The sequence below is a fragment of the Drosophila montana genome, unplaced genomic scaffold (assembly GCF_035044405.1).
Source record: "Drosophila montana isolate Dmon_TW-CO22-7 unplaced genomic scaffold, ASM3504440v1 contig_2438_1, whole genome shotgun sequence".
Taxonomy (NCBI): domain Eukaryota; kingdom Metazoa; phylum Arthropoda; class Insecta; order Diptera; family Drosophilidae; genus Drosophila; species Drosophila montana.
In genome coordinates, this window is record NW_026997315.1 from 112,610 (window position 1) to 135,507 (window position 22,898).

Consider the following 22,898-nt stretch of genomic DNA (forward strand, 5'->3'; position numbering starts at 1 on the left):
ATCGAATTGCTTCGTAGCGGCTATAAAAGGGATTTAACGACTTTTTGTGTAGTTAGAATTCGAATTTAAAAGTGTTTTTGTTGGTTGAATAGGCGTTAGTAGAAAACATTCTTATAAATTGAAAATTGCAAATAACGAGTTTTCATTTGTAATTTTCCAAGGTATTTTTTCTGATTTATATTGCATTCACATTATGTTTTTTTTTTGAGTAGTTAGAGCTCGAAAATGGAAGTGTCTTTTTTTGGATAAATAGGCATTAGTAAAAAATTGCATTGTGACTGAAAATTCGTCATAAAGAATTTTCGATTGTAATTTTTTACAAATATTCTTATTTATTTATAAATTAATACAAAATTCTTTGGAGTTGTGAGAACTCGTAAATGATGGTTTCTTGGTATTTTAAATAAAAAATTACCTTTTAAATGAAATTTGGAAAAGCGAATTATCTTTTGTAATTTTCCATAAATATTTTTTTTCTTATTTGTTATATTAAACAGAATTCTTCTGCTTTAGTTATTGGTTTTCATGATCATTATCATTGAATGCGTTGTTCTTTATTTATTCGAATTAATATAATATATATTTACATTTGATATGGTGGTATGTTGTTCTGCCATTAGCAATTATTTAGTTGATTAAGGTGTTAAATAAGAAGAAGCACAGACGCACATATAAAATTGTTTTTAGACTAATGCCATTGAAAATGTCATTTGTTGAAGCCAATTGAGACTGACTGTATTTATGTGTAGCAATTATTTGAGAGTACGACAAACAGATTGTACTTCGAACTCGACCTGGTTTGAAATTGCTTCAAGTGAACCCCCCACAAAAAGTATTGTAGTCAAACACAAAACGTAAAGAATTTAAATGCAAACCGAAACACTTAATATTAGTAAATTTAAACAATAAATGCAAACAAGAAATGCAATTACACTCTTATACTCGTATACATACAGAAAAGCAAGCAAGGCAAATCAAAGGCAAGAAAAACACAATATGAATAAGCAATAAATATACCAAAAAAAAAAGAAAAACAAAACAAGAATTATTAAATATACATAGTAACTGCATACACCAAGCAACAATATACCTAAATAAATGCATATTAACAAACCAAATACAAATATAATTTACTGCACGGTTCAACTATGCGTATGCGCAACATGTGCAACAGGGCGTATGAAGCCAGACAAGCTAGGCGCTGTCTAAAGAGCGTGGGAAAGAGCGCTTGGAAGAGAACGAGCTTTGAAGATGAACAGAGAGAGAGAGAGAGCCGCAAATTTGCCGCAGTTAATTGCATTAAAAACACAGTCGCAGCTGTGACGTCACAAGGCGCGTGTTGCGTGTGACGTGTGATGATAAAGAGGTCAGGTCGCAGCCAAGCCAGGCCGGGCCGGGCCAGACCAGGCCAGTATATGCTACTGCTCCCGCTTCTGCCGCCTGACTCTGGCCTAGTAACACAGTTCAAAGCTCACAGCTCGCAGTCAGCTGAGTTGCAGCCTGTAACTGACCCAAATCCGACGACAACTGCAGCCCCCCCTGTCTCATTGTGGGCGTGTACTAATTCAAAATTCGATTTGCTCTTCGAATTTTGAATGCGCACAAATGAACTTCAAATCTTTGGCCAGGTCTCTGTGGTACCCGTTTAACCTTTCCCACTTTAGCAGCATATGCTTTTAACTTCGCGTTGGACTACGTTTTGTTGTTTATTGTTGTTGTTGTTGTTGCTGGCGGTTCTGTGTCCTTGACATGTCGCATTTGTTGGGCCAACACTGGCAAAGAAATTATTTAAAATGTAAATACGGGCTCTGGCTCAGTTCGGGCGCGTATCCGTTGGCCTGCTTTGATGTGCGGCCACATTTTCATTAAAAGGCGTATTTTATGTATTACGGGGGCGTGGTTCGTTTCGCGTTTTTCTTTTGCATTTTTTTCTGTCATTCTTAGAAATTGCTGCCCGCGTTAAATATAATTTGGCTTGAATGCTCGCTGGGGTCACGCTTTGAAGTGCAAATGTGACATTTTTAGAAGCAGCTCCAATTTCCAACAGCTGCACAATGGAAAAGACTGTGACATTCGGTAATTAAATGTTATATTAAAGCGAAGTACAATTTAAAAGTGCTTTCGTAATATATGTAACTCTTTATCTTTTGTCTCCATAAGCGAGAACTTGACGATAGCAGCGCATTTGTTCAATGAGAACAATATCAGAAAGATGATCTTTGCGTGAGTATCAAAGGGCATCAATGCACTGCCCAGTAAGCGAAAAGGCATTCGAATTTCGAACTGTACTTTATTTTAAGTTTCACTCGCAAGTGTTTTTAAAGGTTTATTCAAACGTGAAAACCTGTTTTATAATTTTTGGAATAAAGGGTTGGGGGGTTAACTATGGACGTAAATTTATTTTAAAAGCTCTACTGTTTATATTATTAAAATAAATGTTTAATCGGGCTTGGAACGTCCACAGGCATCGCAGGGGAAAAGGTTGACGGAACTATTTGTTTCTGATTTCTTGGACTTTAAGCTGAATTTAAAATTTTTAATTTATCTTTTTTATTTTTAGAACGTTATTTCGTTTGCCTTTAATGTACACAAATTTCAAAATATGATGTAAATGTTTATTATATTGTATATTTATATAACGTTCTGCCCGTTCTCGAGCTTTGCCCACTGTACGAGTACATTATTGCTATGACTATAACAATATTTTCTATTTTATCTTGTGGATAAGTGTAATGTGAGAAGCATGGAGTAACCAAATCTTGGTCCGTGCACAAACAAGTGAGGAAATCAGTGGCCAAATGGCAGAGCATCGGGCACAAATGTCAAATGTCTGACATTGCTGCTGTCTGCTGCGAGGGCGGAAGCAGCGTGGGCGTGGCCAAGTAAAGAACATATCGAATGTAGCTTTAGCATTGCGCACAGGCGAGCGCATAATTTTCTACAATTTTGTAGCCAGCTTCTTATTTTATTTTATTTCTGTTTATTTTTTTTTGGCCAGAAATAAATGTGAAAAGAGCAGCTTGTTTATTTGTGTGCCTGCGGGGGGTCGTGTTGTGCACACCGACTATGTGTGTGTGGGTGAGTTTCGCATTGCACATAAACAGCAATTTTTTTTTGTAATAGATGCCGCTGTGGGCATTGCTAACACGCCCCGTGGCACATATGCGACGGCAACAATTGCGGCGGCAATGCGACGCTGCGCTGGGCGGCTTGTGGGCGTGGTCATAATCATGCAGCAGTTTGAGCCGCAGGCAAACAGCAGCAAGAATAACAAGAAGAAGCGCTTAGATTGTCTCATTTGCCTGAGTATTTGTGTATATCCGAGAGCTGTGTCGTCGCCTGTGCTTGCACTGGAGTCTCTCAGTGTGTGTGTGTGTATTTGTTTGTGTGTGTGTGTCTTTGGGTGTTTATTTGCCTCGCGGATTTGTTTGCACAACCAAAGGCATTAGCTGCCGGCACAGTGTCCATAAATGAGTATACGCCCAATGCCTAGACACAGCTGTCAGTAATGAAAATTTTTAGTGATAGCCCAAAACAAACATGAAATTATACGAATTGTTGAACTTAATGCTGTTGATGTTTGTCTGCTATGTGAGCGGGTAGAACTCGTGTCGTTTTGACCTTTACTCAACAAGCGCCTTTTGTCGCAGCTGGAGTCGATCAGCGGGCAGCCGAGTCCTTCAACCAACATGACGTGCATGGAGCGCTGCATGATGGACTGGCAGAACGAGGTGGCCAATGCCCAAATGGAGCTAACCGTGGAGCTGGATCAGCCGCAATATGAGCAGATGCTGCAATTGGAACGGGAGCAACTGGCGAAGTGTCGTCTAAGTGTACACTATTTTGATTGTACTCTAAAATGCATGTTTGATAAGTTTCTACTGCCAGTTAGATGTAGAAAACTATCGTAAAATCCATTCACTTATTTGATTTGTAGCATACTTTTTTGGGCTAAATAAATATACGGCTATTTGCAAGTCACATGTTTAATATTAAATTTGCTTTGCGAATTCCTATTAAAAATTCGGTTTCAAGACGAGTGGTCAAGTGGGTTGCTCTATTTATTATTCTATGGTTATTCTGTGCTATTCGATATCATATGAATCAAGCTGGAGTTTATTTAAATTAAGAATATCGTTCAATAATATTTATTTTATACACTGCTCTAAATATTTTACATTGACAACAATAAATTTTATGTCAAAGAAGATTATAAGATCATAGTTTAGCCAACAAATTGAGGGGAAGAATTTCCATAAAACAATACAAGTTTAATTTATGCAAAAATTACCAGTTTCTAGACTCTGCGTGATTAAGAACATTTTTATAAAGCTACAATAAATAAATGTTAAAATTTTACAAATTTAAAAAAAAACCCAAAAGGTAAAAAGCATTAAGAATTGAACACAATTGTATTAAAGATAAAATATATAAATGTATATACAATGACTAGCGGGTATAACCCGGCCTTGCCCGTGGCACGTATGTTATAAAATCAATGTTCTCAAACAAATTTGAAATGATTTTGAAACTGATCGGACGGTAACTTTCATACAAACGTTTTCCGCCAATTTGCGAGTGGAGTTTTCCAAATCGCTGAATTAAGTTCTTATTAAGTTCTTATGTAGAGCTTTGAAAATAAGTTTGAAGCAAATCGGACACGACTTAAAACTTCGCCCAATAAATCTTTAAATCGCATTCCCCCCGAAGAAGTTTGAATTCTGCGAAAAGTGTGAAACACGTATCAAATGATTTTTCTTATAGATCTCTGGAAATGAATTTGAGCGCGAAACGTCACCCACCAAATCTTTGACCTCCATTTCCACCAAGGAGAAACAGATTTTCCTAAAAGTGCGAAACACCCCTCAAATGAATTTGAACAAAGATCTTTGCAAATAAGTTTGAGCCCGATCGGATGGTAAACAAAAAAGTTACATACAAACGTTTTTCGCGGTTTTTCCAAACTTGCGGGTGGAATTTCCCGAAACCCCGTTTTAACGTGCACCTACATCACATAAGGTAGCTACAGTGAAAATTTCAGCTTCCTAGCTCTTACGGTTTGGGCTGTGCGTTGATCACCAATCAGTCAGTCAGTCAGTCAGTCAGTCAGTCAGTCAGTCAGTCAGTCAGTCAGGACAAACAGTTTTATATATAGAGATAGAAATTTTTGTTTAACAGAAATCTTTAGAACATGGTTCTGAAAGCTATTTTTCTTAAGAAACATTTCTTTTTTAAGGAACATAAACTTTTTGATGAATAAAATCCAACTTTTGCTTTTCCCAATTGAATTCAAAGTAAAACTATTAATATGAATTAAGAATAAAAATGTAAATAAATGTCTACCAGCTAAAAAAGGATAGCATTATTTGTATTGTAGAAATCTCTAGAACCTGATATTCAAGGTTGATTTTTTTTCAGGAAAAATTTTTATTTCCCTAAGTTGAAAATTACTTAGCAAAGACTTTGATGAATATTATTATACTCTTTATTTCTGTCATAACTCAGAGAAGAATCATGTCAAGGTAAAGAATATTTGAGCCTTTTGTCACCTTTCTTTTGACCCATCCAGTTCGCCCGAAAATTAAAAAAAAAAATTTTTATAATGTGTTTTGGTATATTTTTATATTATATTTTAGGACTACAAACTGTTTCCAATAGAAGCTTTGTGAATTGTGTTACCTCAGATTTGTACAGGGTATTTCAAAGTCAGGCTCTACGGTCTAGATCACTTTTAATTGATTTATATGTTTTTAAATGGTTGTTGATATAAAATATTGTGCGAATCATAAATAGATTTAAGTGTAATGAAATCAACATATAGCATAAGCAATCAAGTATAAGCTTGTGAACAAATTAAAACAAATATTCGACAACTAAATGAGTGGAATGCCAGGCAAAGGGAAATATGTAAATATCAGGGCATTTGCACAACTAATTAAATATGCGATTACGATTAAATTGAATTGCATGTTTAACATAAAAAAACACAAAATAAAACTGGCATAAAAACGAAAGTGAGAACTCAGGCCAACTGCGGGCAGGCCGCAAATAATGTTCAGGCAACCCGCATTCGAGCGTGTGTGTGTGTGACTGAGTGTGTGGGATTGAGTGTGTGTGTGCGCGCGCGCACATATTTCAATTTAATTAAAACGTTTTAATTTTATGTGTTTTTCTTTGGCATTCGCTTTTATTTAAATTCATTCAATTGTAGCTAAATGCCAGAATGGCAGCCCAAATATTTGGCTTAGCCGAGGAGTTGAATTCATGTTTGGATTTGAATATATGTACGTATTCGTCGGATTCGCACTCGTTTCCGTTTTATCTGTTCTGTTTTTCCTTTCTTTTTTTTGCAAGTTCAAAAGTGCACCAAATCCACACGCGGCCGCTGAATGCCAAAGTTGAGTTCCAGCCTGGCAAGTGTCCAAAATAAGCCATTAAGTGTGCTCTAGTAGGGAGTGTCTGACTGGGAGATACCCTGACAACAGGACTATGCTTCCGTTTTAATCAATCGAGGAAAAATACACAAAAGGCTATGGAAAAGGGTGTTTGAATAACTTCTATATTTACAGTTCGATTTGTATGAAATATTCAAGACATTAAAATGGCATTTATATGTGTGTAAATACCAAGGCCATAGGTTAAGACTTAAACAAATAATCTTTGGGAGAAACGGTACTCCTTATCCAGGAAATGGAATACTCGGCAGCTGTGTAGCAAGAAACTATGTACTTTAAGGGCTCGTTCCGTTCGACTGTGACATGTCTTTTCACAAACCCAATGTACCCTTTTGGGAATTTTTATTGGGTGCAGGGTGCAAAAAAATTGGCTGGCCAGAGTGAAAGCAATTAATCATCGCCACATGCGTTGCGTATGTGACCTTCTGTTAGAGTATGTTACAGTTTGAGTAACTGCTGCCTGGCACGGCTGCGACGACATGTGAGTTAATTAATCTAACTGCCCAATGCCTGTCAAACTGCAGACGAGACGAAGGTCGTGCACCATAATTAAGCATGACTGTTGTTGCTGCTGCTGCTGTAGATGATGATGATGACTATGAGACTGGCCCAACTTGCGGCACCGGCTGACGTGGCGCATAAATTTCAATTTGTTAGCAGCTCAACTCCTGCCGCGGCTCAACTTTATATCTCATATATGCATTGCCAGCGAGGTTGTCAAATGCAAACACGTTCGCACCACGTCCCAATGCACAATTAGCGACCTGCCACATAAATTATTAGGCCGTTCGATTGCCGCAAGGAAATGCAAGCGGAAATTATTGCTCTGCGACAGATGTACACATACATATATACATATAGATATATACATATACACATACATGCCGCATAAGTATGCAATATACAAAATGTGCGAAATATGCGAAATATTTTGACGTCGGGTCAGCGTATTGCTGAAATATGCAAAACACGTTGCAAGCTTTTAGCCCCCATTGTTTGTGAAGGGCTTGCAACCCGGTAATAAGCGATGGTCCAATGATTCTGCTGGTTCGGCACTTTAAACTTTTCGATCCGTGCAAATACGCATATTTCAGAAATATCATTTCCGAGCATTAGCAGTTTAATTTCTGTAATTACATATTGTGTGAAATCAAAAGAGGTGCCTTAAGGATATAATATTAAATAATAATCAGCATTGATTATTCAGACAGCCAGCTTTTTATAAATATTAAATCTTTTCTTTGATATTATGCTTCACACAATTAAATTAACAATTAAAAAAAGCAAAAACTATTTGGTTTTTTATTTGGAAAAATTTGAATTTGTACTTATATAAATTACTCTCCCACTTATTCCACAGTTTGGTTTGAACATCTAATAGATTTACTATTGCAAGCTGTGCTGCCAAGTTAAGTTGAAATTGAATAGAAAACTTTTTTACTGTTTTCGCGTGATTTTCATGAAAGTCACGTACGCAGCCTTATAGTCAATCAGCTGAAAATCGCTGTAAGTTTCGGGCAACTTCCGTGCTGCGTGCATTGCATTGACGGAGTGACAATTAATGCATTCGGATTTCACGCGGCGTATGGGTAATATTTTCGTATTATCGGCTTAAATACATAATATATATATATAGAAATGAGTTTATGGCCGTGTAACTTGCAAAGATAACAAAGCGAAATTTATGCTAAAGCGCTGAGTGTAGTTTTCGTTGTGTGCCTGTGGCAATTTTCATATATTATAAGATTAGGTATTGTTTTTGCAAACTTATTAGCATGTCAGAGAGTAAGCAACGTAGCTGGAGGCGGCATGTAAATGTCACGCCCAGTTCAATCGACAGTCTTTGCCCATAAATCTGCGCCTTTGTCTGCGCACCTTTGTTGAACTTTCTGAAAGTGCCAACAATTTTAATAATGCGTTAAGAGTTGCGGTGCCAGCAAGGACCCTATTATGCAGAAGTGACATTTTTCGACTGCCTGTGTGGATTTTTTTTTTTTGCTTGTACCAGCAGCCCTGCATTCATAGGCCAGAGTGTTGCCTGCGAGCTGCCAACTTTATTTTATTGCATTTATAAACTTTGCCCTTACACAAAGTGCAGCAAAAAGTTCAAAACCAAAATTTATATGTCCGCAAATACGTAGGTACATATATACTTATAAGCATAAGTGCAACAATTTACCAGGCGCGCTGCCAGCAAATTTACTGCCCGAAAAAAAGAAAAAAAAGAAAAATAAATAACAGTTTACAGGTAAGAGCAGCGCTTGGCCAGACGGGCCTGGGTGCAGGTGTGTAGGCCTAGTTGCCATTAAAATGTACACAACATTGTTTGTTTGGGACAGGCGAAAACACGCCCTGTCTGCCACTTACAGCCGGCTAACAGCGGCGTTAACAGCCGCTTAACAGCGCCCGCTCTTCGACGAAGCTCACTGTTAGCAGTGCTTTTGGGTCTGCGTCTGCTTCTGCGTCCGTTTTGCGTTTTGCTTTTGTTTTTGCAATGACAGCAAACACGGTTGCAAAGTCACGGAGCTGCTTCTTTAAATACAGCACGCACAGATGTCTGGCAATTTATTCCAAGTTCGGCCGGCTTTTGTTGCAATTGGTGGGTGCGGCTGCCACGGCAACGGCGACAACAAAGAAACGCGTAAATAATAGGATAACAAAATTGAATGTTAAGTGAATAGAACTTCAAATAAATGAATATTAATTTTTAAATAAATTTTTAAACGTGCAGAAAACAATAAAAACATTAAATTTTTAATTATACTACACAACATTTTTAAAATAAAAATTTCAAATGTGTGCTAGCAAAATTTTCTAATAAAACAAACAGTTTGTCTAAAAATTTTTGAACAAGTCAATAGAAAACAATCAAATTAACTAAGCGACATTATTGTAAATTTCTGGCTCGCTTTTAATCATCAAATTTGAGACTTTTGGTATTTTCATAATAAAAAACAACACACAGAAAGCAGATCGGAAGCACAGCTAAAAGTAGGCAACAACTTTCCACAAGTACTAAACAAATCACTTAATTTTTTAATTCGTTTTGTTTGTCATAAATCTCACGGACTGGCTAGCAGGAAAATAACAAGACACCGGAAAACATCAAGTCAAATAAAAAAAATGACAGAAACTAATGCAGCAGTAAAAACAACTGTTGAAATTACTGATACGATGGCAGCCTCGACGGCTCCGTCTCTGGTGCAGACCACATCAAGAACGACAACAACAACAGGAACTCCACGACAAAGAACTTTGATGCGTGCTGCGGAAATGGACGCTGATACCGATGAGGCTGATGCGGATGATGTAGATGATGGTAAAGCTGCTGCTGATTCTCCAGCTGCTGCTGCTGCTACTGCTACTGATGATGATGATGATGCGGCGGACAGCATCACTTTGGAGCTGGCATTGTCACCCAACACGCCCACACCACCACCCACCACTGCCGACGAGGATCTGGCTGAGCTGGACAACAGCAAGCCTTTCAAGGTGGGTGCTCGTTACCGTTGCCAGAGGACAATCACACAGTATTGCCTATTCATAAGTCAGACTCAATTGTTAGCCGGCTTGCAATTGGTTAAGTAATTACGGACTCCTTTGTTGTTGTTGGCCTGAGTTTACGTCAGGCGTACAACTTTCAGACGCTCGTGCTGCACAAAGGAAAGTGGTCAGTCAGCGTGGCGTAAGGAGCCAAGGGACCAAGGTGCAAGGAGCAAGCGGCTGGCCACTCAAAAGTCTTTGGCTTCGAGAGCTGCCGCTTGTTCTAGTTCTGGTGCCGGGTCTGCCTTTTATGCGCCTTTAAGGCATCTTTCACTTTCAAGTGCTGCAGCAGTCCGAGCGTACCATGACCAAATTCTATTGCCTCAAGCCGCTCGCGTTTTGATGCCGCGAACTTCTCTAGTGGGTAAAAAAAGGTCGAAATAAAATATTCGAAATGTATTAAATCTTAGACGCTTTCAAATATTTTTGCTCAGCTATGTTGCTAATTTCATCCGGGTAATTATTTTACAAATTTGCTTCTTTTTCTTTTTAATATTTACGTTTTTTTCAATAAATAGTTTGCGCTCATACTTTAAGTTTCAGCGGAACACAATTCGTTAAAAACAAAATTTTGCCAATTTTATAAGCGAAAAGTTAAGTTTTCCGCCCAACAGTTTCTCAACTTGTGTACTTAATTTGTTTTTTCTACTTTAAAGAAGTCATTTAACAATCAAAGTTGCAAGTTTTTGATCAGTAGTCGATGTTCTATTTAAAAAAGACAGTTTTCGATAGCGATTAAAGACACTAGACATTTATTTAAAAATGGATAAAGAATATGCCACCAATATTCATTTATTTAACTTTAAACATAGTTCAGTGTTTGCAAAAAATTTAAATTTTGATTTAATCGGCCTTTACCATTCCATCACAGCTTATTTGCTGACAGAGCATATATCGGAGTACAAAACAAAGTTTTTGTACTAACAACTTTTATGTTTTTTTTTTTTTATATTTAAAAACAACCAAACACAGCAAATACGAACTTCGTTCTTTCTAGCTTCATTGAGCTGAGTAAAAACACATAATTTTAGTTGTACCTCAAAGTAAACTGATATCCGAGATCTTATGAATTTAGTTAATCCACATATTGTTTAACATAGTAGCTCTTCATTCTAAAAATAAAAATAAATAAAATCAACTATTATCAATACAAAATCGAATAAATGGCCACGCCAGCAAATTCTACATAACAGTTCAGATGAGCATCAAATCAAATAAAACAGGTTATATTTCGTCTTGCTTCTCATCATCGACTGAGCTCAAGTCGGAAAAAAACGCAGCTAATATCTCATGAGACATTACTTCACATAAATCAAAACTACATAATATTTAAAGACCTAACAAAGTGCCCCTGGAAATACTTTTAAAAACTGCATCGCAAACCTAAAAAATCGTTCGATTTATGTAGCCCTTTGGCTCCATTTTAAACACACTCGAATCAAATTATGATACACCAGAGACTGTATAAACTGGTTGCAAGTTTTTCTTTTTCATGTTAAACTCAAATTTAAATAATTGAAGAGGCAGCCACAAAAAGGCCATCTAGCCACAGTTACCATTATAACATGCAACAATGCCTTTCATAGACTTTTAACATGTAAATGAATGTACATTATGCGTTTATATCATCTTTGATCTAAGTATATTATATTAATACTGTACCCATTATAGAAGGCAGCAGCTGACAACATTTTGGGTTGCATTAAATATGCTAGAAATTCAATTAGCCCAAACATCTTAAACCTGGCCAGCGACTTCGTTTTGGCCAACTTGAAGTAGAGGTTTTTCGTGAAATTTGTAAATTGTGTTTTAATAACAAGCCAAGAGAAGCCAATATTGCGGCTAGCTTACAATTGAAATTAATTAAAACTGTTCCGAGGGATAAAATGGACTAACCGTGTTGCGAAGGCGAGCAGCATCCCGAGAAGCCACAGCACTTTGGCCAGAAAGCGCAACGCGCTGCCATCCCATACTCGGTCTGGATAGCTCGTATATCATTAGTGGCTGCCACTGTCGTTGAGGCGCAACTAAGCTGCCGTCGTGTCTGGTGCGCGTTGGTGCCGATAACGATGCTGCTGCCACTTGGCCATGCGTCACCAGACACGGACCCGGCAAGGAGCCACTCCTTGAGCGATTGTGTGTGCGTCGTCTGCCTGGCTGTCTGCCCCTAATCGATTTATGGTATGCTGAGAACGTTAAAAAGCGCCATAACAAAATCAACTGGGTTGAAGGATCAGCGACAGGCAAAACTTTATAACTGGCCACGAGTTGAAATTCGCGCAAGTGCCTGTAAATTTAGCAGGACGCGATTATTAACTGACAGCTTGTAATTCTCAGATGTTTTTCTTCTTCATTGTCAAATTTGTCATTCGCTCAAAGTCTGGGAAAAGTTTTGCCTTCTTTTCCCGTTTCTCGACTAGAATCAACTGCGGCTGCGAGTGGCTGGCAGGGCCACGTGTCGTATGCGCAATTTGTGTGGCCTTTATCTAATTAATAAACATGCACGGCATGTGACATGATTTTGACAGGCATCCAATGTCATGCCTATCTGACAGCTTGACTATCCTTACGGCCGACGTTCACCACTTTTTCAACAATTGTAGTTAATTAAATGAGCCACATAATGTGTCCGTGTGTATTTAGGGACGTGTGCGTTTTTATAGGTGTGTGTGGGTTGGCATACCATATGTTTTAACTTTGGGGATGTTAAATACAATAGGACTAGAATACGCTCTGCCCCATGCCATCAAGCGCTATGATAATGTGCCCAGAACCTCCTTCTAGAATCGCCAAATGCAGCTCGTGCTAGGGGGGCCTTCCATTCATAGGTAGTATCCTTTGTGATATTCGGCCGTGAAATAGAACTTACCTCTAACTCATATTAAATGTTGCCGGTGGTGGGCGATATCCAAAAAGTAATATATTCTAGGCTGTATATGGATACCTGAATTGGTTCTTTATTTCACAATACATTCATATTTATCGATAGACTTACATAAATATAGATGATTAACATGAATATTGTACAACTAAAATTGCATTTATTATATACTTCCATTATATTTTATGTTAAGCTCTTAAAATCCACGAGATTTACGAAGTATCCGAATATTTGAATTTAATTTGATATGCGCATTGCTTTAAAATAAGCTACATGTAAACAAATTATTGTTTGTAAGTCCTAAACCCATTGAAAATGAGTAAGACGAGTGTAAAGGGACCCTATAAAGTATACACATATTTATTTAGTCAGCATCAATAGAAGAGTCTGTCCAGCTTTATGTAAGAGCGCGTCAACCCCAGAGACTATAAAACATAGAGACTTGCCCGCACAGATGTAATTTATTTCAAATGATCGATAGCGCACCATGAAAGAAGCTTAAGTGCTTGCAACAGAAGGTTTGCACTAGGTTCAGGGTATCTCTTAGTATGGGTAAATTTAAAGTATATCGATTAAAAACAATTTAAGAGCATACTGACCCAAACAAAAAGGGAGCAGAGCTTAAAATTTTCATTTAGCTTTTAATTATAGGTAATTAATTTAAAGGAAGCTAAAAGCTATAATTATAGAAAAGTTTATTTAATTGAAAGGGTTTGAATTAATATACGCTGTGACAAATTTTTCTTATGTTGCTTTTGTCAATGAAAAGTAACCATACATATTTTATTAAATACTCGAATTACTTATTCAAATAAGTATTGTTTTATTTTGTTTTTAAATATCTTTTTTGCATCTTCGACTTTTCTCCAGAGAAATCCAAGGCCCGTACGCAAGTGTCCAATCAGTTTTGCTGCATTTTGAAGAGTATATTTCTGTTTTCATTGAAAAGCTATTAGCCCCGATTCAAGCCTAATTACTACGCTTATGGAAATCAGTTATCTGCTATGCATGAGTACATATTGAAGTAAACCAATTTCAACTTACTTTTGTGCCGGCACAATCACACTCTCTTAATAGCTCGTTATGCGGTCATAAAAATGAGAGTGGAGCCCACCGAGGTCCCTATGTGGTGAACAGGACTCCCCGCCGGCATGTTGCTGTCTGTGGGACTAATACGAATGCGACATGGAAAACGCATTTGTTTTTCTTTTAATGTCGTCTGAGAACTGCTCGGTTCTACCTACTATGCAAAAGCCATGGTTCAAAAGCGAAGAACCAAAACCAAAATCCTTATACAAATGTCATGCAAAATGAATGGGCAGGCGGGCAAAGTGGGAGGGCTGGCCGGAATGAATTAAGTTAGAAAACACACATGCTACAAACATGACAAGAACAACAGAAACAACAACAACAACAGCAGCAGCAGCAGCAATTACAACAAGTAAAAGCCTGGTAAGGTAAAAGCAGGCGCACACATTGCGTATACGCAACGTTGCGCATTAAAATAAATAAGCGGGCATTATTCATGTCCAAGCAAGCGTGCAACATAACTATGCCACTCCATGGGGCAATACCAAGTAGCAATAAGCTGCAGCAGTTGCCAGAGGGGGGAAGGGGGTTGTCTGTTGCCCGTCTGTTGACTATCTGCTAATAATATGCGTGTCAATGCGGTGACAAGCTTGTAAATTGCGATGCTTTCCGCTGTCATCCCTTCGCTCTTCCTTGTTTGTTATTGCTGTAAAATACTTAATGGTCTCGCAATAGCAGAGAGTAAACTATTTCAATAATGTGATGGGACAACAACAGGCTGCAGGCAGGACCCGGTTACTATGGCATTTTGATGACAATTGTGGGAAATTAGTGCCGGCAAATAGCATCGGCGAGGAACCTGACTCCGCGCAATGGTAGCCCAAAGCAAAGCTGTGCAGAGTGCTGAAATGTAATACAAACAATTCATACTTCAATAGAGCCACGTATAAGTGGGTCAATTTTCACAAAGGTCTAGCCGAATGGAGTGAAAGCTCAGGGGGAGCGTTGGCAAAACAACTGCTAGTCAACAGTACGAGATACGCCTTGCCTATTATATTTCTGTGAATTGAATTGAACAAATCGAATATAACAGAACTAACAATTACAAATAGACAACAAATAAATAGCAATACAACTAAGGTCAATAATAAACAAAGGCCCAGTCCCGCAGGGCCGACGAGATTGAGCATTCTAATTGAAGTTGAGCTTGTGCAGCCTCTGGCTGGAGAACTTATAATAATTTAAATCATACGGAGAATTGCAGGTCACAATTAATTCAATTTAATATGATATGCTCTTATTTTCATGACAAGCCTTAGATGCTTAGATCTTTAAGATAATCACATTCATTTTGACCGTTTGTCAAACTTGGGTTTAAATTGGCTAATTTTCATTTTGAATGAAAAGATTTGTTGGCTTAGGTCAGGTTTACAGAGAGAGTTGATTAAACATTGTATTCATTATCTTTCTGGTGTCAAATAAAGTGCAATTAATAATTAAATTTAAAGATATGTGCTAATATATAAAATTGTTTTAGATCAAATCCTTTGTCTAGCGAGATTCGCCTGGAGTTGATAGTTTTGTTGGGCTCTGTGCCCGTTGTAGCCGTATTGTTGCGAATGCATTTGCATGCCCAGTAGTTTGTGTTAATTTTGGCTTAACAGCAGCTCAGTTGCAGATGCTCGCATCCAGATGCACATACGCATTCCTGATTAAGTTTGACAATTGCTGGCCCGCACGACCTGCACTCGTACCTTTACCAAGCGAGCGAGACAGAGCGCACGCGTGTCATTATAAATGCATGAGTACATTGGAATCCGTCCATTGTCCTTGCTGGACTCTTTAGTGTATGCTTTTTTCAGGTCTTGGTAGTTGACTGGTGCCTTTCGTAAATTTACCGAACCAATATTGATGCGGGAGCAGGTGAAATACACAGACACTGTACCATTGATTTAGGCACTTTTGTACAGTTTAGTTACTTGGCTTAAATATTTGTCGATGCAGTTTACAAGTCAATTGATATAATAGCCTTATCAAAGCGAACAGTTATGGCTGTGCTAACAGACTTCTGTTGAAAATCATGTTACTTAACATGAAGATAAATATCTTAATGCAACTGTGGCACATGGATAAGATGGCAAATCCATAATGTTTTTATGCTAATTATTTATGTACATAAATTAATTATATGTAAATAAATTATTAAATTAAAAAAAATAACTTTGCCAGACAGACCAGGAATAAAATTGTTAGAATCAATGGCAAAATAAATAAGCTTTCTCATTGTCACACATTAAACATTAATATGAGAAAACAAAAGTATTTAGCTGATAGCTTTTGATAGGCGTCTGATTAGCTCAATCCAAAAGGTTCTCATAACAATAACACTTGATTAAATTTATGACAAACATATAGAATGATTAAAAGCACTTGACACAACGGATATGGTTTGCTGAGCCAAGCAAAGTGACAAAGTGTTCTGAATAATTGATTGAAATTGAGCAGCTTTATATTGTGAGTAGCAGATACTTAAGTTCAACAAAAGGTTAAAGTCAAGGCCAGGGTCAATGGAAAATCTAAATCTGAAAACATGGTTCAGTCGAAGAAAACAACTGCACGTATTGCGGTGTATTTCGTTTTTTTTTTTGTGGGTTAGGGCCATGTAGAGTTGCGAATACGCAGCAAAACAAAGTCAAGGAACGCATTTGGCGCAAACAAAGCCACAGGCCATTGGCATATGGCAACCAGTCAGCCAGCCAGTCTTCCTTTCAGTTCGCCAGCCAGCCAGCCAGGCAGCCAGTTTCCCAGCCAGTAAAGTGGCAATCAGCAAGTCAGCGCGTTGCTCAAGCGAAGTTTGCCTAAAGAGTTTGTGGATTTGTATTGAATATAGAAAAGGAAAAGTTTAATTTAATATAGCTTATCGCTAGAAATATTTTTGATATCATTTTCCAGCTGAATGTATTATCCGCAAGGAGCTCTGGGTAGGGTATTTTTTTCAACCGTTATGCATACATTTCATTTTTCGTTCTATTTTGAACTCATTGTTTAAATTTGCGACCTATCAAAATCTGTAAGACACACATTTTTTAATTTATGTAAAAAGTGGAACATTACTTTAAAGCTGATCGGAGCAAACTCGAATGCATTTTATGAAAATCTCTTAAAATGAGTTTCAGGTCAATGGAAACAGTCGTTTTCCTCCTATTTTCGGCACTTGCGTGTCGAATTATCCGTCAGTCAATCAGTCAATTAGTCAGTTAGTCAACTAATCAGTTAATCAGTAAGCGAATCAGTCAGTCAATCAATCAGGATAAAGAGTTTATAACAATAAATAGTGCCCCAATTGTAAGTTCTATCAACAGTATAACCTATTACCGAAGGGTAGCTTAATCAATAATTATCGATCTTCGACATCAGCTATTAGTCTGGCAAATAACTTGTTGATCTAACCTCGTGCGCCAACATGTTGAGCAACACAATAAAAGTCAGTTCAGTGCTGTTCAGCTTGGTTTAGTTCAGTTCGGGCTATGCCAAATGTAAACATAAGTTTAATGGTTAACACGCCCAGCCAAGCCAAGTGCCAAGTGGCCCGACTAAAAGGAAGGCGGTCAGTTTGCTCCTGTCGTGCGTCGTTTATGGAAATTCGCATAAAATGCGTGATAAATTTTCATTGTTGTTGCCAGACGCAACATTGTTGGCCAGTTGATGGATTTGCCAGACATCATAATTGCTTTAGCAGACGTGGCGATCAATGATTGATATGATAAGCAGCTGGCGTAGGTGCTGCTTCTTGGCTTAATGGAATGACAGCTCCATTGTCGCGCCCAGACAGTGTCGCCCTCACATGTCATTGACTTTAAGGCCATGCAGATAATATTGTTGATGATGATGATGATGATGTTAATGATGCTTATGATGATGTGGGCTCAAACCTAGATCGATCAAATGCCACGTGTTGGCTCAGTTATCAGATGTTCCACCCACAATTGTGTACAGCATGACGTATACTTAATATTAATAAAAGGGCGTTCCATACAATACGCCAGCTTCGTTCGGGCTGCTTACCTTTTGCTGAGTGCTTCTTTGTCCTTTTATTTTGTTTATCCTACCCCTCCACTTAGCTTCAGATCTCTCGCATTTGGGCATTTCACATGGACAGCGTTGCGCTTTAAATATTAAGCAGGCCATCTTTAAGCAGGCCAGCATCTTTTTGAGCCCGAAACACAATACGGTACCTGAACGCATGACATGCTAGGGTTGTTTTTGTTATTGTTGTGGCTTTATTGCCATTGGCAAATTATAAATTGATTAGTTGCTGGCTTCGGTTGCCCTTGTATAATATAGTACTACCTCCGTATCGCAGTCTTGCGCTTCGCTGACTTTTGTTTTTATTGTTTTTATTGGCAGCTTAACAGAAGGCGGTCATAATAGAATGCTTCTGGCACATTTGAAATTAAGGCTAACATCGTTTCTGATTTCTCCTTTTTTCTGTTTTTTCTTTCGCTTTCCTTCTGCTTTGTTGTTTCACGCCTGCGTCCAATCAAAAGAAGTGACATTTTCATAATAATTAAATGGGTGCGAGAATTTTGAACGAAAGTCGTTAACTTTTTGTATGCTGTCGAGTACATACAATCAAGTGTCCCAGCGTGAGCTCCATTCATGTTAAAGCATTTCATAATAACAAGAATGAAATTTTACTTTCGAACTTGCCAAAGATTAAATACTCTTGTAATTTTTGTTTCCAAATAGTTGCTAAAGAGATAATATTAATCGGCTTATATATTATAGAAATATCTAAAGTCCCTTAAAGGAAATCTAGAGCTAAGCCATACAATCATTAAAATCGATTTACCAACTTTTTTCATTTAAAAATCGAAGAAGTAACTCAATTCAAGGACATTTAAATAAGTGTTTGTCCTCTTCAAAATAAAAAGCTGAGAGAATTTAAGGCACAAGTTCTTAAGAATAAACAATTAGGTGTCACAGCAGGAAATTTGTTCAGTATTGAGAATGTTACAGCTTCACGGACAGTGTTGGAAAGTGCACATGGAGGGAAAATGACAAGGCTAAGATAAGCAAACAGGAACCAAGCATGTTATGTAACGTATTTGCTTTTGACAATGGAATAGAGAAATTCGTAGTGGCAGGCATGACATTGACGAAGAATTAAAGCGACAGTCAGTAAGCATTTATTTGAATGCTTTGATAATATTGGGCTTGTAACAGCGCACTCTTTGGGCAATGAAAACTAATTAACATCCCACACACACACACAGGTCAAGGATATCACACGTAACATACGCAAGGCCGTTGTAGCCACAACATTGGCCGAGCTGCGCCTCAAGGTGGCCGCAAAGTTTCAGCGAGCTCAGCCGGCGATTCATTTGGACTGCGACGGCACAGAAATTGATGATGAGGAGTATTTTTCCACACTGGAGGCGAATGCAGAGTTAATTGCCGTTTTCCCCGGCGAACAGTGGAGGGATGTAAGTTTACTTTACGTTTTAACCACGCTTCACTGTGCAAATTATGTCCGTCTTTACAGCCCAGCGATTATAATGCAAATATGCGCCGTAGCTCACTGGACGCTCAGCGCCTACGCAAGCTGGTGGGTAAGCTGCAGCAGAATCTGCTCAACGATGCCGATTTGGATAAGCTATCGAATATGGATCCCAATTCACTGGCAGACATCACCGGGCGTGAGCTGAAGGACAGCGATTATTGTGTTCAGAGCGAGGCAGCACGACGATCTACGGAGTTGTCCTGTTAAATGGATTGCAACAATTGTTGCCATTAGTCATGATTTCTTCGAATATTTGTGTCTATTCAATTTGAAACACCTAGAAACCTACCCAATATTCCTGCACATATGGGAAATAGCATAGCACAGTGAACCGTCGCTTATGATAGATTTGTAAGGAATTTGTAAGAGTTTTGTATGTCAAGCTGGAGCTGATCAGAGAATGCAGTTTCGGGTATTTTTGGAGCATGTTTTGATAGCACATATTGAGAGCGACGATTTAGACAATTATATAACATATATATGTATACTGTATATTTATGTATTCTAGTTGTAGAGCACTTCCGGACACAATAATCTAGAGGCCACAGTATCTTCAGGATAATCATATTTTTTTAAACCTACCTTGTGAATATGAATATGTGAAATTAAAATACACTTCGAATTGAAAACTAGTCTGTTCCTAGACCAATATGCAACATATGTAGACCAAAGTTCAATAAAGCCCTTTGTCTATCTTATCTACCTAAGATACTTTAGCTGCTTGAAAAGCAATCGCATGTGTTTACAATCCAAACCACAAACAGGGTTGCCAGATCTATTTATTTATTTGATATTCGATTATAGTAGAAAATATCTGTATATATATAGTATATATATTTTCAATGAAAACGTTTGTAAATTTATCACACATAGTTTTGGTTAATAGGGAGCAACTCGACTTTTAAACAATGCATGTCATTTAAATCAATTTGAATTAAACAAATATCTTTATAAATTGCCCAAATACTAAATATTTAAATTGTAAAAATTAAATAGAAATCCAAATATATGTTTTATAAATATGCTACATCATTGTGTATGTATGTGTGTGTATCTGTGTATATCTGTGCACTTTGTTTAGCAATTAACCATGAAAAGAATACAAAATGAAAAGTCATTCAAAGACAAATTGAAATGCAATTTACGATTACAATGCGAACTCTTTCTCCACATTTCGCAACACGAAATTACCGCAAAAATCGATCGATTCGAAATTGGTAAAATTGGCAAATAAGATAAATGTACGAAAACTTTTTGCATTGTCAGTGAGTTTAAGAATAAATTGAGATTAAATGTGTTACTCGCTTTGTGTTTTATTTGCTCCTCGACTGGGTTTCTATGGGTAAATAATGAACAGCTACTAACTAGATTGGGGCGAGATATGATATACATTTGAAACGTTAGTAAAATAATTTCGGAAAGCCTTTTGTAAATTATTTATACGTTTTGGGAATTAGTTTTAAATCAAATTAAACTATTTTGTTGGTTCAATTCAATGCTTTACCCAAAAAAAATAAACATTTTTGAGATGTTTTCTCTGTGAAAATGTAATATTTTGTTTACATATAATTTTTAACTAACTGCTTCTGCGGCTAAGCTCATCGTTGTTATACCCCGAAAACCATGGAAATAAAGGGTATAATATTTTGTTGTAACAGGCAGAAGGAATCATCTCCGACTCCATAAATTATATATATTCTTGATGAGCATCAATATTCGAGTCGATCTAGCCATGTCCATCTGTCTTTCACAACTAAAAACTTCAAATTTTCGCGAAATTTTGGCAAATCTTTTAGGTTTCAATGGCTAGTATATACAGAGTAAGTATCCTTCATACTTGGTTGAAGTATGTTCAGAGTATCCCCTATTCGTGCACTCCCGACTAGAGCATTCTTACTTGTTATTGAATTAAGATATATAGATATGGCACATAATTTTCCTAAATTGTTTTTTTTCTTAATTCAATCGACTAAATCTTTTTTAGATGATAACGGTTTTTGTTGAAGGAAATTATAAGTTCTGGCTTATTCGGATGTTTGATCGACAATATGTGTGAATACAAATTGTTATTTAAATTATTTTAATTATTATTTTATATCTTAAATTAGTAATGCAAAAACATTTTAAGGAATCTTTTATGCATATTCCCCTTGCTTGCAACTTTCAACTTGCGCTTGTACCCATTTGCAAGGATTTACCAACTTCTTTTAGCCAGCTGCTAGTTGTTTGCATATTTCTCTGTTAAGCTTTTGCAAAAATCCTAGGTGCGCATAATAATGATATGAGTATTTGCATTTTGCCCAGTTGCCATTGGCAATGGGAGAAACGTTTATGAGGCAAGCCGCAGGCCAAGTTAATTGCATCTGTGGGTCAAAAGTCAACTGCTGAAATTTGCTTGATTCATGCATGACAATACGTTTACCAAATGCCAAAAGTCATCGGGTCAACGTTGACAGGCAGCCCGTGGGCAGCTACTATATAATGATAATTACTTGGTCTTTTGTCTAAAATATTTGCTGACCAACAGCCAAAGGCCACCAATCAAGTTCCTGCCGTCCAACTCTCCAGCTGTCCAACTGTCCAGCTGTCCAGCTGTAGGTGCAATTTTAATTATGCAAAGTGCCTGATGTGGCATGAATGAGCCTCTTGCAACACGATTTGGCTGCTGGGAGCAGCTTAGAGCAAATTGAATGCTTTTCGGAGCTAAGCCAGTTTGCATGGGGCTTAAAATCTATTAGCCAAACAGGTGCACTGCTATTTGATGGCTGCTTGGGCAATGCAAAAACACTCGTAATATCCTTTGCTGCAATAAAAACAGAGAAAAAAAACAAACAAACATGAAAACTCTATTTATTTTTGTTGCTTGCGCTTCTGCTGAAAGGTAAACGTTTCAAACGCTGCCAAAGTCACTAAAATATTCTTCAAAGTGGCCTCAGGCTGATGCTCTGTGTGTTGGTGTGTGTATACAGCATAAAACCAGAAACGAAATAACACGAATAAAATTTTTAAAATACAAGAACCTAAAATGTTGCACGGAATGCCCTGGGCGGACGCGGAGTTTGATAAATGGGCAACAATTGAAAAACGCGCAGAAAAGCCGACGAAAGTGGATGCAATAAAATGCTGTTTGTATGAATACCCCTGCTAAGTTGCGTAATTGATTTAAGTTTAAAATTTGCACAGGTTTTAAAAATTTAATTGAGTTTAAACAAAACATATAATATTAAATGACTATAAACTGTGTAAATACTGTTGAAATAAATGTTATTCGGACTTTTAGAAGACTTTATGTTATTTTTGATAATTATGGAGCATTAACATGGACTATGACCTGAATGTCACTTCTAATTTAAAAATGAAACCTAAATATATATATACATATTGATCATTTTGATGATAAGATTTTGCATATATATGAGGAGCATAG

At 37.4% G+C, this 22,898-nt stretch overlaps 2 protein-coding genes across 3 annotated transcripts; both read left to right on the forward strand.

The window, feature by feature from the left end:
- The first annotated feature begins 3,440 nt into the window (after positions 1-3,440).
- Positions 3,441-3,997, forward strand: LOC135428150 (uncharacterized). Its single transcript, XM_064681969.1, has 2 exons — positions 3,441-3,591; positions 3,651-3,997. Exons 1-2 carry the CDS (start codon positions 3,541-3,543, stop codon positions 3,909-3,911), a joined length of 312 nt encoding a protein of 103 aa, XP_064538039.1. The 5' UTR covers positions 3,441-3,540; the 3' UTR covers positions 3,912-3,997.
- A 5,321-nt stretch (positions 3,998-9,318) lies between these two features.
- On the forward strand, positions 9,319-20,376 carry Drep3 (DNA fragmentation factor-related protein 3). 2 transcript variants are annotated; one of them, XM_064681932.1, is made up of 4 exons: positions 9,319-9,446; positions 9,536-9,947; positions 19,185-19,394; positions 19,454-20,376. In XM_064681932.1, the coding sequence occupies exons 2-4, from the start codon at positions 9,579-9,581 to the stop codon at positions 19,676-19,678; spliced, it is 804 nt and encodes a 267-aa protein (XP_064538002.1). In that variant the 5' UTR covers positions 9,319-9,446; positions 9,536-9,578; the 3' UTR covers positions 19,679-20,376. The 2 variants fall into 2 exon arrangements, with proteins under 2 accessions (XP_064538002.1, XP_064538003.1); XM_064681933.1 differs by lacking the exon at positions 9,319-9,446 and having other exon boundaries at positions 9,521-9,947.
- Positions 20,377-22,898: the final 2,522 nt, after the last annotated feature.

Excerpts from the sequence above, each read along its gene's own strand:
- LOC135428150 (XM_064681969.1), top strand. The coding sequence starts at position 3,541 with ATGAAATTATACGAATTGTTGAACTTAATGCTGTTGATGTTTGTCTGC. Across the intron at positions 3,592-3,650 it reads TGTTGATGTTTGTCTGCTAT|CTGGAGTCGATCAGCGGGCA; the intron begins GTGAGCGGGTAG and ends CTTTTGTCGCAG.
- Drep3 (XM_064681932.1), top strand. The coding sequence starts at position 9,579 with ATGACAGAAACTAATGCAGCAGTAAAAACAACTGTTGAAATTACTGAT. Across the intron at positions 9,948-19,184 it reads ACAACAGCAAGCCTTTCAAG|GTCAAGGATATCACACGTAA; the intron begins GTGGGTGCTCGT and ends ACACACACACAG. Across the intron at positions 19,395-19,453 it reads CCGGCGAACAGTGGAGGGAT|CCCAGCGATTATAATGCAAA; the intron begins GTAAGTTTACTT and ends CCGTCTTTACAG.